At 40.8% G+C, this 14775-nt stretch overlaps 1 protein-coding gene across 4 annotated transcripts in view; it reads left to right on the top strand.

Annotated features, from left to right (window-relative positions):
- The window catches only part of ulk4 (unc-51 like kinase 4), a 502471-nt gene that overhangs the window by 225846 nt on the left and 261850 nt on the right, over positions 1-14775 (top strand). For all 4 annotated transcript variants that reach the window (XM_043719540.2, XM_043719541.2, XM_087978491.1 and 1 more), the window contains one exon: positions 4515-4609. In XM_043719540.2, the coding sequence (XP_043575475.2) occupies positions 4515-4609 (95 nt within the window). The remainder of the gene's footprint in view (positions 1-4514; positions 4610-14775) is intronic.

The following is a 14775-nucleotide window of genomic DNA, read 5'->3' as shown; positions in this document are numbered from 1 at the left end:
GCATGGGATGTGACAGAAATGAGGAAACGTTCTTACAATAAGATAAATGCGTCTTGAACTTTTAGCAACTTTACTATTTGGAACACTTGGTGCTAGCATTTTGGCACAGATCGCAGAGGCAAATGTCTTATTTGAGGAGAATTCAACGGGTTATGAATCTTTGGAATTTTCTACCCCAGAGTCCTATGGAAACTCAATCACTGAGTATGTTCAGAGTTTGACAAATTTCAAAATTCCAGTGATCTAAAGGAATTTAATTGAATGTATTATCACATGTACCGAGGCGCAGTGAAAAGCTTTGACTTGCAAGCAATACAGGTAGATCACAGAGTTAAGTAGCATAGATAAGTAAATAATAGGTAAACAGCAGCAAAAACAAAAACACAGGTACAGGCAAATGTTAAGAGTTTGTGAGTCCATTCAGTATCCTAACAACAGTAGGGTAGAAACTGTTACAAAACCGGCTGGTGTGTGTGTTCAGGCATCTATACCTTCTCCCCAATGGTAGAGGATGTAGAAAAGCATTGCCAGGGTAGGATGGATATTTGAGAATACTGGCGGTCTTTCCTTGACAGCGGGCCTGGTAGATGGATTCTGTAGATGGGAGGTTGGCCTTTGTGATTGTCCGGGCCGATTTCACCACTCTGTAACCGTCTCCGATCTTGAATAGTACACTTGTCATACCAGGTAGTGATACATCCTGACAGAATGCTCTTGATGCTGCACATATAAAAGTTGGCAATTCACTGTCATGCGAAATTTCCTCAGCTGCCTGAGGAAGAAGAGCCTTTGTTACCAGTGCGTCCACATGAAGAGTCCAAGAAAGCTTGTTGTGCATGACCACTCCCAGGAGCTTGACACTCCACTCGTTCCATCTCTGTTCTGTTAATATGTAGGGGGGGCATGAGTAACATCCCGCTGAAAGTCAATAATGAGTTCCTTGGTTTTGCCAGCATTGAGAGCTAGGTTGTTCTCAGTGCACCATTTTTCCAGATCTTCCACCTCCTGTCAGTAGTCTGTTTCGTCACCATCTGAGATCCGACGTGGTGGTAAATGGCATTAGTCTGGTATTTGTCAATGCAGTTATGGTATACAGTATCCCTGGGGGGCTCCAGTGTTGAGTGTTAGTGAGGATGAAATATTGTCCCCAGTCTTCACTGATTGTGGCCTGTGGGTCAGGAAACTGAGGATCCAGTTGCAGAGAGTGGAGCTTAGTCCAAGATCACGAAGTTTAGTAATCAGTCTCAAGGGGATAATAGTATAGAAGGCTGAACTGTAGTCAATGAGTAGGATTCTTACGTAGCTGTTCTTGGTGTCAAGATGTTCTAGGAAAGAGTGAAGGGCAAGTGATATGGCATCTGATGGGGATCTGTTGGTCCGATAGGCAAATTGGAGTGGGTCAAGAGTAGTGGGGAAGCTGGAGATGATTAAATCCATGACCAGCCTTTCAAAGCACTTCATGACCATCGAAGTTAGGGCCACTGGGTGGTAGTCATTGAGACATGCTGCCTTCAATGGAATTTGGGGATAGTGTGGGGAAAAGCCATTGAGGTAGATGATCAGGGGTGGCACGGTGGCTCAGTGGTTAGCATTGTTGCCGCACAGCACCAGGGACCCGGGTTCGATTCCTACCTTGGATGACTGTTTGTGTGGAGTTTGCACATTTGCCCCATGTCTGTGTGGGATTCCTCCCACAGTCCAAAGATGTGCAGGTCAGGTGAATTGGTCAGGCTAAATTGCCCATAGTATTAGCTGCATTAGTCAGAGGGAAATGGGTCTGGGTGGGTTACTCTTCAGAAGGTCGGTGTGGACCTGTTGGGCCAAAGGGCCTGTTTCCAAACTGCAGGGAATCTAATCTAATCTAATGATCATAAGGATTAGCAGAGCAGACTCAACAGGCCTAAATGGTCCAAATGTACTTCTAGTATAAAGCATGTTTCGGCAGTGTGATTTGGCTATAACATCGATGAAGAATTAGGGAATGATATTTTCGAGAACGCTTACCTGTACAGGGGAACCTCGATTATCCGAACAAGATGGGTGGGCACTATTTCGTTCAGATAATTAATTATTCAGTTAATCAATTCAGTGCCCTTCCTCTGGGGCTTGGAGTTTTCTATTAAGTCTGCTCTCCGTTCAGGAGACTAGCAGAGCACACCGCACGTAAGCTCTCGCCCACCCCAACACCGCCCCCCAAACCATGTCCACCCCCAACCCCGCTCCCTACCACTCTCAGACAGCAACTCACCAGGACAAAGGATTCGATACCCAGTATGAGCAAAACCACCGTAGTGTACAAAGTCCCATGCAAGGACTGCACAAAACACTACATAGGACAAACAGGAAGACAGCTAACGATCCGTATCCATGAACACCACAAAACGACACGACCAGCTATCCTTAGTAGCCACACACGCAGATGACAAGCAACATGAGTTCGACTGGGACAACACTACTATTATAGGACAAGCCAAACAAAGAACAGCCAGGGAATTCCTAGAGGCATGGCACTCATCCACAGATTCTTTCTATCAATAAACACATTGACCTGGACCCAATATACCGGCCACTTCAGAGGACAGCTGGAACTGATAACCGGAAGCGGCAGAGACAAACTACTATAAATGCCGGAGGAAACATTACAGAAGCGCTTCACAGGAGGCTCCCAAGCACTGAGGATGTCACCTAGACAGGGGACGAAATGACTGCAACACAAATTCCCAGCTCGGCGAACAGAACCGAAACAAGAGTATTCTTGAGGGGGAAGTGGAAGCAGGAAATGAAAAAGAAAAATCCAGGATGCAGCACAACAAGAGCTTTCCACTTCTCTTTAGTCTTCGATACTGAGGGAAATTGAGAGGTAGTTGCAGCTGTTAGAGGACAACGATTACAATGCAGAATGCAGCAGGGTAGAAGTTCGTTTGATCAGATATCATCTGGCATCCTATGAACAGCTTCTTCAAGACAGAAGAGAAAGGACAAAGCAGCAAAAACTGGATATCTTTTTAAACCAACCCCAAGAAACAGTCAGAAGACAATCAATCACAAGTTTCGCTGGAACACAATTATGGCGTTATAGGAGAATTACCTGTATTTGTGTGTTGCTGTTTACTGATGACTATAATTCAGAAGCATTTCTTTCGTTATAAGGCACTTTAGGACAACCTGTGATCATGAAAGGCTCCACGTAATTGTAAATTTATTTTTTTTTTGGTGTCAGCCTGAATTGCATCACATCTCAGCTTAAATTTTTATAAATATTTTAAAACAGCCTTAAAGATCTGCTGTGCCATAAGGTTGGTACTTTGGGGCTTTACTTTTCAATCCTCTATGTCTTGCTGCCTGACTTCCTTTCTGTCTGATTTGGGTCTTTGGCACAAGTCTAGTATTAGAGTCTTGAAATGTCCCTGCATTTGGACCCTCTACATGCATAACTGCAAGAAGCATAGTCGGAAGGTTGAAAACACCACCTTCGGGTGTATTTTCATTTGTGTGGTGCTTGGTTTTCATTGTTGATTGCCAGAGAAGTCCCAGTATTCTTGGAGTGTTGTTGATAGGAGTCAGCACTGGCTTAATAGACCATTGTTATCATTTTGCTGACATTTGTCATTCCTCCCTGCAATACCTCCAAACCTGACTGTTCCTCCACATTCGACTCTCTACACGTGAGGCCATCTAAAAATCTGCTGTTTATGTCTTAATTCAAACAAATTCCTGCTTATCTTTCATCCCTACACTCACTGACTTATGTTGGCTTCTGGTCAAGCAACTGCCTTGATTTTAAAGTTCTTGTCCTGTTTTATATCCACTATTGCTTTGCCCTTACTTATCACTGTAATCCTCCTTAGTCTCAGTAACCCACCAAAAATATCTGGCCTCTCGCGCTTCTTTGATTTCAATCATTTCACCATTGGTGACCATCCTTTCAGTTGCCTGGCCTCTGAGCTTTAGGTTCTCCTCCCAACACCTTTTTTTTGGTATTTTCTTTTCCTCATGAAACTACCAGTGTGACCAAGCTTTTGGCCATCTGAGCTCATGTGACCTTTGTCTTGTAATACTTCTCTAAAGAACCTGGGGACATTACTTGCAAACATCAAAAATGCTCCATAAATTCAAGTTCATCTCCTTTGTGGCCCCTAATCTCAGTAGGTCAGAAAAACTGACATGGGCTCAGCAGTGATTTTGTGGGCATCAACTATGTTTGTTTTTTTGCAGAATGGCTATTTACCTTGATCATAACCTGCAATACAGCAACCAATGTAGCTTCAAAATGAGAAGATATTAGTTGTCCAGCCCAGCTGAAATTACAGAAATGCTCACAAGCCATGCATTAACCTGGAATCTTTTGCTTAGCTGCAAGTTGAAATGAACAAGTGATATATCTGGAGCCTGCATTCTGTTTTTGGAGAATAAAATTTGACAGGATGATAAAGACTATCATGCAAGATATATATTTAACACTTTTCAGAAAATATGTTTTTTGAATAATATTTTTCTTTTAAATTCAACCTTAGGTCAAACTGGTTCAGAAGAATTTATCAGAACAGTTTTCTCATCATGGGAGGCCATTACTCAGCATCCAGTGCTACTGACTACCTACCATTCTACCGTAAGTAATACATATCAGCATATACAAGTAAATCTATGTGAGCAATATCTGTGGATTTTGATCCTGAAAGTACATGTTACTAATTTAATAAAGCAGCCATGCAAGTCAGACATCATTCATCAGAGAGTATCATTTATGTTTCATATTGTTGCAAGCACAGCAGAGTCACTTGGATGGAGTGATTAGGACTAGGACCTTCAGCGAATTTTAGTTCCACTAACCAATTGTAGAATCCCTTCTCCAACCCATAACTAATCAACTACCTCAGCACAGGACAGGGATGAAACGTGGAACTTTCTTCGCCTGTGACTCAAGTGTTGACACTGCACTAATCAACTACACACTGTAGTACACAGAAGTTCTTTACAGCTAATTGGTCAATTAAATAGCTATTTTAGCCCAACTACCAAATTTCTGTAACAAAACTCAGTGATATGGCTAGTTAGAACCTCCTTCACATATATGCCAGATGTGTTTCTTGTTTCTGAAAGAACTGCAGATGCTGGAAATCAGAAACAAAATTGTTGGAAAAGCTGAGCAGGTCTGGCACATCTGTAGAGAGAAATCAGAGTTAACATTTCAGGTCCAGTGACTCTTCCTCGGAACAGGAAGGGTTACTGGATCCAAAATGTTAACTCTGATTTCTCTCCACAGAGCTTAAAAATGTGTTGCTGGAAAAGCGCAGCAGGTCAGGCAACATCAAAGGAACAGGAGAATCGACGTTTCGGGCATAAGCCCTTCTTCAGGAAGACGTAGATGCTGCACAGATGCTGCCAGACCTGTTCAGCTATCCTAGCAATTTCTGTTTTCGTGTCTCTTACTTATGATTTGGAGTTGCCGGTGTTGGACTGCTGGCGCTCCAAAAGCTAGTGCTTCCAATTAAATCTGTTGGACTATAACCTGGTGTTGTGTGATTTTTAACTTCATTTCTTGCAGACCGCATGTGATGGAAATGCACGGTAGGCTTTATTCCCCAGCCCCGAGTCCCAGCCAAGCCGAGTTCAGATGTGGGATGTACCATTTTGTTTGGCAGGAGGATATTTAATGGGGAACCTGCTTTCTTATTGACTCTCCATCCATCCCTGATCAATCTCAGAGCTGCATAGTGCACTTCTTACTCAAGGTCAACTGTAACCCTGAGGTAGCCACTTGAGTGCCTTATGATTTTATAGGATTGAGGTGCTTGTGGGCCAGCGCTTGAAATGGAGATTTACAACTGACAGGGTGGTCTGTTCCCCTGCAAAGTGAAAAGCTAAAAATGATTTAATATCAGTTTTTAGATGGTTGCCCAAATCCTCTTGAGCTCTTTCTCCATAAATCAACACAATACAGTTCTCTAAAAGTTTTCTAGAAGTCTAAGTAAATGAAGTAGACGTAGGCAGTACTGCTCAGATAAAACCTGTACCGGCTTAATCCTTTCAAAGCCAGATGGAAGTGGAGGCCATGCTTGATGAGGACACCATCGAACCAAGCCAGAGCAAGTGGAGTTCGCCAATCATCTTAGTTCCAAAACAGAACAGGATTCAGTGATTCTGTATGGATTATTGGAAGGTCAACACATTACAAAATTGGACTCCTATCCAATTCCTAGATTGGAGGATTGTCTTGAGAAAGTCAGACAAGCCAGTTACATCTCCAAGTTGGACTTAATGCGTGGTCACTGGCAGGTACCTTTATTAGAGACGGGGAAAGAAATTTCTGCATTTGTAACCTCAAATGGGCTATATCAGTTGAAGTGATGCCTTTTGGAATGAAGAATGCACCCACTACATTCCAAAGAATCATGAACAGAGTTGTGGCTGGGATAACAAACTGTGCAGTCTATTTGGATGATGTAATGATCTTTAGTAAGTACTGGAAAGATTGCATGGTACAGTTAGCAGAGCTCTTTGAACAACTACAAGAAGTAAAACTGGTGATAAACATAAATAAAACAGAATTCACAAAAGCAGAGGTGACGTTCTTGGGATGTAACATCGGTTATGGAAGGTTGACTCCATGGAATGCAAAGACAAAGGCCATTGAGGAATTTACACCACCAACCTCCAAGAAAGAGATGCTTCGATTCTTAGGACTCAGCAGATTCTATCGGAAGTTTGTTCCAAACTTCAGCAGTGTAGTGGCACTGTTAACCTTTTTGCTGAAGAAGAACACAAAGTTTCAGTGGACGGAACTATGCCAGGAAGCATTCGACCATTTGAAATCAATAATAGCCACTAAACCAGTTTTAGCTACACCAAACTTTTCAAAACCTTTTAAAGTCACTATTGATGCTAGTAACATAGGAATTGGAGCTGTACTCCTACAGGAAGATGAGGGTGGGATTGAACTGCCTGTTGGTTACTTTTCGAAGACCATCAACATCTGCCAGAGGCAATATTCCACAATAGCAAAGGAACTATTGAGTTTGGTACTGGCCTTACAATATTCTAATGCGTATGTCACAAACAATGTGTCGGAGACGGTTGTATATATGGATCACAATCCGCTTATATTCTTAGAATGCTTTAAAGACAAAACATGAGACTATTTCATTGGAGTCTTATGTACAGGTTTTTGAGAAGTTAAGGTGAACTTATATCAAGGTTTTCTGATGTTAAGGTAATGTGTTTAAAAAGTAAAGGAAGAAAATGAAGCCATCTTTTCATTATGATGGTTCATTTTTTTCTTAAGGGGGGAGGTGTAATGAAGATATGGGTGTACTGTACCTTTAACAGAGTTAAAAGCAACAGAACTACCTGACAGAACCAAGTGTTTTGAAAAGAAATATAATGTAACATTTGGTCAAACAACTCGATTAGCTGGTTGCCTGGAAATGACAAAACAGATTCAAATTAAGCCAATCAGTTTAAATTATACCCAAAATACAAAACTCCAATCCAGTTTGAATTTAGTATATTGACAATCTTAAAAACCAATGACACAAACCAATATGCTGAGGGTTTAAGACTGGGGAAAATTGAACAGTTGAGAGGAAAACTGCCAAGCCCCAGCATGTAAAAAGACTGCAGAAAATATCTCTTGAAAGGTACCTTTATCAATTAGTAACATGTGAAGCAGAAATCCCTAAGATGAAGGAAAGAAGACTGGAATTCAGAGAAAATGAAAGCTGCTTGGTTTTGAGATTTTAAAAAAGTTTTGTTTTGTAAACCATAATCAGAAGTTTTATTGGATTAGTATTATAGAAGGGAAGGTAACAATTAGGTTAGAGTAAGGAATTGTAAATAGTTGTATGTTAATTATTCTCTATTATGCTTTAAGAAATAAAGTTATTAATTTTTACTTTAACTAGTTCTTGGCCTATCGAAGTTTCACAGATTACTGCACAGGATAAATCTTTTCTGTGTTGCTGGTTTTAAGTTAAGCAAGAGAGTTTACCCTGTGTTGTAACATTACCCAAGGGAGCTGATTTATCTGGTCGACCATAAAAGAATTAACAGACCTGAATAAAATTGTGCAATTCTAATCTGTCCTGCTTTCATCAGTATTTGCATATGCATTTCATCGACTAGCTCTTAAGCATTCAGATTTTTAATGACATGCATAGGAGTTATTGTTAGTTTGTCCAGTATCTGATCATTCCTGTAGTCATGTTGCATCTGTGGAGAATATTGTTCCAGTATTGAGTGCTTGATCAGAACAACACATTTGGATTTCAGATCGAGTATTACTGCTGGTTTTATGACTTCTAAAGCAAATCAAGTTGTTGTTGCTAGGATTTTGATTCAAGTGACAACTGCTTCTTGTTTTACATCTCAATCCTGTTGTACAGCCTTAACAGTGAGATTGAGTAGATCTTCAAAGTCTGAGAAAAGAATTAGGCAAGAACTTTGCTAAATAGTTCACAATTTCAACAAATTGTTCCACTGCTTTTTCATCTGTTGGTCACTGCATCTCTGCAATAGCTCTGACCTTGTCGAGGTCTGTGACATATTCTTTTGCTGCCAGTACATGACCTATGTACCTGATTTAGGGATTTTCAATTGTATGTTTTTCTTGTTCCATTCTTTTTTCTCAAAATACTTCTTTTTCTGTTGTACTGTGATGACTACCTTTCTGATTTTACTTGGTGAGCATCAGCTGCCAGATCCTCAAAGAATGATTTCTTGGCCTTATTCTTCCCATTTTTTAGGACCACCTGACTAATGAAGCTGCTAGTTCCTCAGTCTTGTTTTTTAGGCTATACTTGAGGGCAGCAGAAACTCTGTTTGGCAGGTGGTGAGTTGGTCTCACATTCTTATTTACTTTGACATGATGTTCACTAGGGAGCTATTCAAGGCCTGTAAGAATCTCCTATGATCTTCTCGGATCTGTTCAGCAGTCAATAGTTTAGTAGCTTGCAAAACACTCACTTCATATCTCTTTTGCCATAAGGAGGGTTATCAGTCTAAGCTTTAGACTTGCTACGACTTGGAAAGTGGATTTTGTTTCACATCTACCATATGGAATTCTAGATCTTAATTTTTCCCCATTATATAACCCTCAATTTATTTGCTATTTTGGGTGAGTATTGTTCCATCGTACACCCTCAATCTTATTTTCAAGGGCTTAATTTTTGAGGCACCATCTTGATCTACTTCACAGAGCTCTGTGAAATTCATGATTTCGCACAAGCATCCATGTCTAACATTAACATGTTGCTTTCTTTCTGCGGTCACCATCTAACAGTCAGAAACTAAGGCCTGACAAGTGCAACCTGTTGCCTGGTGTAGCATTTGTCAGAATGATCAGCTGACATCTCTGCTGTGACCATCTTTATCAGCTTGCTTTTGCCCTTATCTAGCTAAACACTTGTATGCAAAGAGATTCAGTAACATACTGATGAAACGCTGCTTTCCAAAGCTGAACCCACTTTCTTTTCTTTTGTGTGATGCCCTCTGCAATAATTACATCCCGTACTCTGGACAAGATCTTTCAGCTGGCGTTTCTGCACATATCTGTTCCATTTTCTCACCATATTGTTCTTGTTTAGACTGGAAGGTGTCTCAGCATAATGCAAAGCTTTGTTTATTCTCAGATTATGATGTTCGAGCTGATGATTGCCAATCTCAGAGTTTCTGCATGCATTGATAACTTTCTTGAGAGCACATTTCTTCCTTTTCAGAAGACATGATTTCACGGGAGGATTTCAGGATTGTGCCTAAGACAATTCTATCGCAATTCTATTGTGCCTCGATGCTAAACACCTACAATTGATAGATAGCATTAAAATGGAGCTTAATCTGGTTCGTAGTGAGGTTTAGGGTGAAGTACAGATCATAACACTGTTTTCTAAACACTGACAAGATGGTCAGTTACTTGTATTTTTAATCAATTCTATAGCTATATCAAATAGTGGAATCTTATAGAGTGAATATTAGTGAAATTCATATCAAAACTGGATGAGAGGTCTGGCAAGGTCTTTCTTGATATTGAGAGTTTCTTGCTCCATCTTTTATGCTTTTGCTAAATGACAAAGTGAGCTTCTCACTAGGTAGTGGTGAATGCCAATTAAGAGGGAATTGTAGCTTGTTAAACAACTTGTTAATGACACAACTTGCCTCACTAAAAGATAGCTTCTTATCTAATCATATCTGCCAATCAAGCACACATCAAGTAAACTGCATATTGAAATCAGAGCAGGTATCTAGTTACTTCAGCTTGCTGCTGGCAATGAGGAGCTAACATGTTGATTGATAATCTACAGCATTTCAGGGGACATCCATGGGCACCAGCCACATGCACCATTCATTGATAGATGTTGGCATCAAACACTTGCTAAGCTCTCATGACCATCATGGCACCTCTCTAATATATTTGCAGGATGCTTGGGAATCACAGATGTGCAATGTAGGGCATACTGGTAAAATGGGGCAAAAAGCTGCAGTTTGGACAATTTGTATGCAAGGACAAGCTCTCAGTTTGGACCAGGCTGCATCTCAGGATTGCTCACTTGCTCTCTTTGTACTTGCTCACTTAGCATTTAGCAGATAGTTTGCATCTCTGCCCATCTTGTACTGTCTTGTCTGCCATGGCAGTTAGTGTGTTGGCACTTCACCCAAAGCCAAAGGCCATCAGTACTGCCAATAGCTCCCCATCATTTGTGAAACTTCCAACAGTGCTGTGGGATGAGGGGAACATCGCTGCATCATATGTCATTGAGTATGACAATGGATTTTAATGAATGCAACGGAAAGTGGAATGGTTGAAGTGGGTGTGGGATAAAAAGGGGGATCAGAACACAGCAGCCTCTCCCCTTTGGATATAAAATGTACTGGTCACATCACTGGCACAGCATCTTCACCAAATTCGTGCACATGTTACAATCAGGACCATGATGGAACAAATGATAGGTTTAGTGAAGGTATGGTTCCATGGCTTGCAGCAATCTGGCAGGGGGTGTCTTCAAATATAGTCTGAACAGGGTACATTGCACCACCCTGGCAGGCCATGTTCTGTACAATCAGAACAAGCGAAAGGTGATGTGATGGATGGTGAAAAGCAAGGGTAATGGGAGCAGTCTTCCAAGGAGGAGGATGAAAACAGTGAGCTACAGGAAGCTCTTCTTGCAAATGACAGAGCTCACCTGAATTGGAGCTATAAGGCAGGCAGGACCTGATTGACCATGGGACTAGTAGATGTTAGTTGGGTGGAGAATACATTGTGCACTGTTACATTTAGTTCACATAGTGGATGCATACTGCAGACTGAATTCATTTCCTTTCTTTCCCTTTAGCTGGCTGTCAATTAAAACTCATTTCGGACGTGTCTGAATCCCTATTTGCATATCTTGTTCCACCCTTTGGATAATGAGAGGTGCAGGTGATCATTGGAAGAAGGCAAAATAGTAGCACTGACTCAGAGAGAGTCTTCAGATGGGAAGTACCTAATGGCAAGTAATCAGGGTAACATGGTAGTGAAACAGTGACTCGTGAGAGAAATTGGGTTGCATGTGCAAGAGAGTGTCAACCATGTGTCACTGGCAGCAAGGCTTTGTGATTGCTGAGACATAAATTGCCATTGAGGGGCAAGTGCAGATTGCCAATGCTTGTCCATGTGATCAGTGGCCTCTCAAAGATGGCACAAGCACAAGGGATGCAGGTCTTTCAGCGGATAACTGGTGAGTAACAAGTTCTACTGGAAGCATCACGTGGTAAGGTAAGACCAGAATCAGATGTGAGGGATAACACAGGGCAGGATAGGGAGTTAAAGAACAGTGTTTGGTAATATATAGCAAGAAACCTCATTAGGCCTCATGGGGAGAATCCCTCCAAAAAACTCAATGCAATTCATAATTAGAGAAAAAAATTAAGATCCAGCTCACAGTTTTGCTGATGGAATCGGAAAAAAAGTAAATTCTGTCTAACATCTTTTATTCCCACAGCAATAGGTCATTCTAACAGCACTTCAAAGTTGCAGATTGCAGCTTTAATTATTTTCTTATTTAAAAAATAGCAACTGGTTCTCTTACAGTTCTGAGTCTGTCAATTCTAACTTCACACATCTGACATGATGCTTCATCCAATATGCTTTAATGGCTGCCACAAACTAAAGTGAATGCAGCTACCATGATGGTAGAGGTCACATGAGAGGTCACGCATGACACTTTGTACAAATGCATTGCTGCAAACAAGCATCATCACACTGAGAGGGTATCCGGAATTCCCTATTCCACCAAGATAATATTTTCTTTCCATGCTGTCAACTTGTAGCATCTTACAATAATGAACGAATTGAATGTCAAAAGTAAATTAGCTTGAGGTTGTGGATTCCAAGTTATAGGAAATTGATTTGCTGAATCAGGTCCTCTAACTTATATTAAATGACATTAAATCAGTTGTCAACACCCTAAGCTCTGAAATTTCTTCCTTAAATCTTTTTGACCCTCAACCTTGCGACAACTCTTTAAGTCATTCTTAAAGTCTACATCTTTGGCCATGCTTTAGGCCATCTAGTCCAATACTCAACAGTGGCTCAGCATCAAATTGTTCAATAATACTTGTAAACCATTGAGGGAAAGTAAATTGTTTGACAAACTAATTTAAATTAATGATCAACGCTCCCAGTAAAGTATATATCCTTTCACTGAAAAGGGTAGGGAGACTGATTTTGTTTATTAACACCATTATAGGCTAACTAGGTCAAATGGTCAGATTCTGAGACTTTACATTATTGGTGCCAGTTGATTCATTGTATTCCATGACTATTTATTCCACAGAGCAATGAACAATAAGCATCTGATAGACGCTCATGAGTGCAACCATTAAGTTACACACAATGTTTTAAGCATTTAGTCACCAGCCCAGTGGGATCATATAAGAGTTTGCTAGCTTTATGAGCGATTATTTTTGACACTTCTCATGAGGCACTGCATGCCACGTGTGGGTGAAAATGATACTTCATTAATCTCACCTCATAGTAAATGTATCTTATCTCTGCTAAACAGTGAACATTTGTGAAGGAGTGTGTGCAGAGATTATGGAGAAGGACTTTGGAGAAGGAAAATGATGTTGTTATAGTCAGAAATGATTAAAAATATGAGCTCAATGTAAAGAGTACCATATAGATGTGAACAAGTACAAGGGTATTGTGTCCATAAGGAATTTATATTTGAAATTCATACTTCAATTGATGAAGTATCTTACTTTGCACTACAAGTGTTCTGAAGAGCTCCGCAATCAATGAATTATATTTGAAGCCATGTTGGTCCTAGATTAGATTAGATTAGATTACTTACAGTGTGGAAACAGGCCCTTCGGCCCAACAAGTCCACACCGACCCGCCGAAGCGCAACCCACCCATACCCCTACATTTACCCCTTTAACCTAACACTACGGGCAATTTAGCATGGCCAATTCACCTGACCCGCACATCTTTGGACTGTGGGAGGAAACCGGAGCACCCGGAGGAAACCCACGCAGACACGGGGAGAATGTGCAAACTCCACACAGTCAGTCGCCTGAGTCGGGAATTGAACCCGGGTCTCTGGCGCTGTGAGGCAGCAGTGCTAACCACTGTGCCACCGTGCCGTCCTATTATGTAAGAAAATATAGTGGGCAATTTGTACACAGGACAGTCCTATTTTTGCACTTACAGCCTTCAGGGCTCAACGCTGAGTTCAACAACTTCAGAACACAAATTCTGTCCTCCATTATGATTACTCCCCCATCACCTGCATCTTCCTTGCAAGGGTTTACTGTCAGGACAGCAGACCCATTTTCCCTATTAACACATATCATTAGCACCTACCCTTCACCTATATCAATTCTGTCTTATCTTCTTTTCTTCTGGAGCATTTTTAGTATCTGTTCTACTTACTCCTTTTTTTTAACAGCAGAAAACCCATCACTTTCACAGTCCCCATCAGGTCTGAAGGAAGTCAGATTGGACTCTAAACATTAGCTCATTTTATATCTTCACAGATGTTGCCAGATCTCCTGAGTTTCTCCAGCACTTTCTGTTTTTATCTCAGATTCCAGCATTGCAGTACTTATACTGCTTTTATTATTTGAAGCACAATGAAAATATCTAATCAGTGCAAATTGTGTAAAAGGGTGCCAGAAAGCTGATCCCATGGATGTTAAGAGAATTTTTTTTTAAAAATCTGAATTCTTTAGTCTTGTAATGGAGCACATACAAGAAGAACACCAGGATATTCAAGATACCAGAACCATTGCAGCTGCGTGTTGAGTTAGCTGGTGTATGGTGTAATTTTGCAGTCCCACTTGAAGACAAATACACACTAAATAATTTCAAGGCTTCATTCCCTTTTTTACAGTGAGCTGTCTACCAATTTTACCGTGTTTATGGGGCTCGGTTCTGGTGAATATTACATTCCCACTTCTAGCAGCCTTTTAAAGTGAGAATGCTGCTCATTGTTCTGTACAATTGGAAGGCAAAACTAAAGAAATGCTTTGGTATTTTGATAGCATATCTCTGCTGCCTAGTTGCATGCTTCATGAATTAACCAGAAAATCTCATTTTCCTACTGCCTTTTTTGACTACTGGCATTGAGAGTCAACCCATAGCAGATGGCCTGCAGTGTTTCAAGAAGGCAGCTCACCACTACCTTCTCAAGAGCACCTAAGGACAAAGCAATACATGCTGGTCAGTCAGGGACCCCATATTCCACAAATGAATTTAAAGAACTAGAACCTTGTGCTGCATAACACACTTCACTTATTCAT

The sequence above is a fragment of the Chiloscyllium plagiosum genome, unplaced genomic scaffold (genome assembly GCF_037043375.1).
Source record: "Chiloscyllium plagiosum isolate Xiang-an unplaced genomic scaffold, Cpla_swu_hap1 HiC_scaffold_34, whole genome shotgun sequence".
NCBI classification, from domain to species: domain Eukaryota; kingdom Metazoa; phylum Chordata; class Chondrichthyes; order Orectolobiformes; family Hemiscylliidae; genus Chiloscyllium; species Chiloscyllium plagiosum.
The sequence above is the reverse complement of the archived record's forward strand: the minus strand, read 5'-3'. Positions and strand labels throughout refer to the sequence as shown.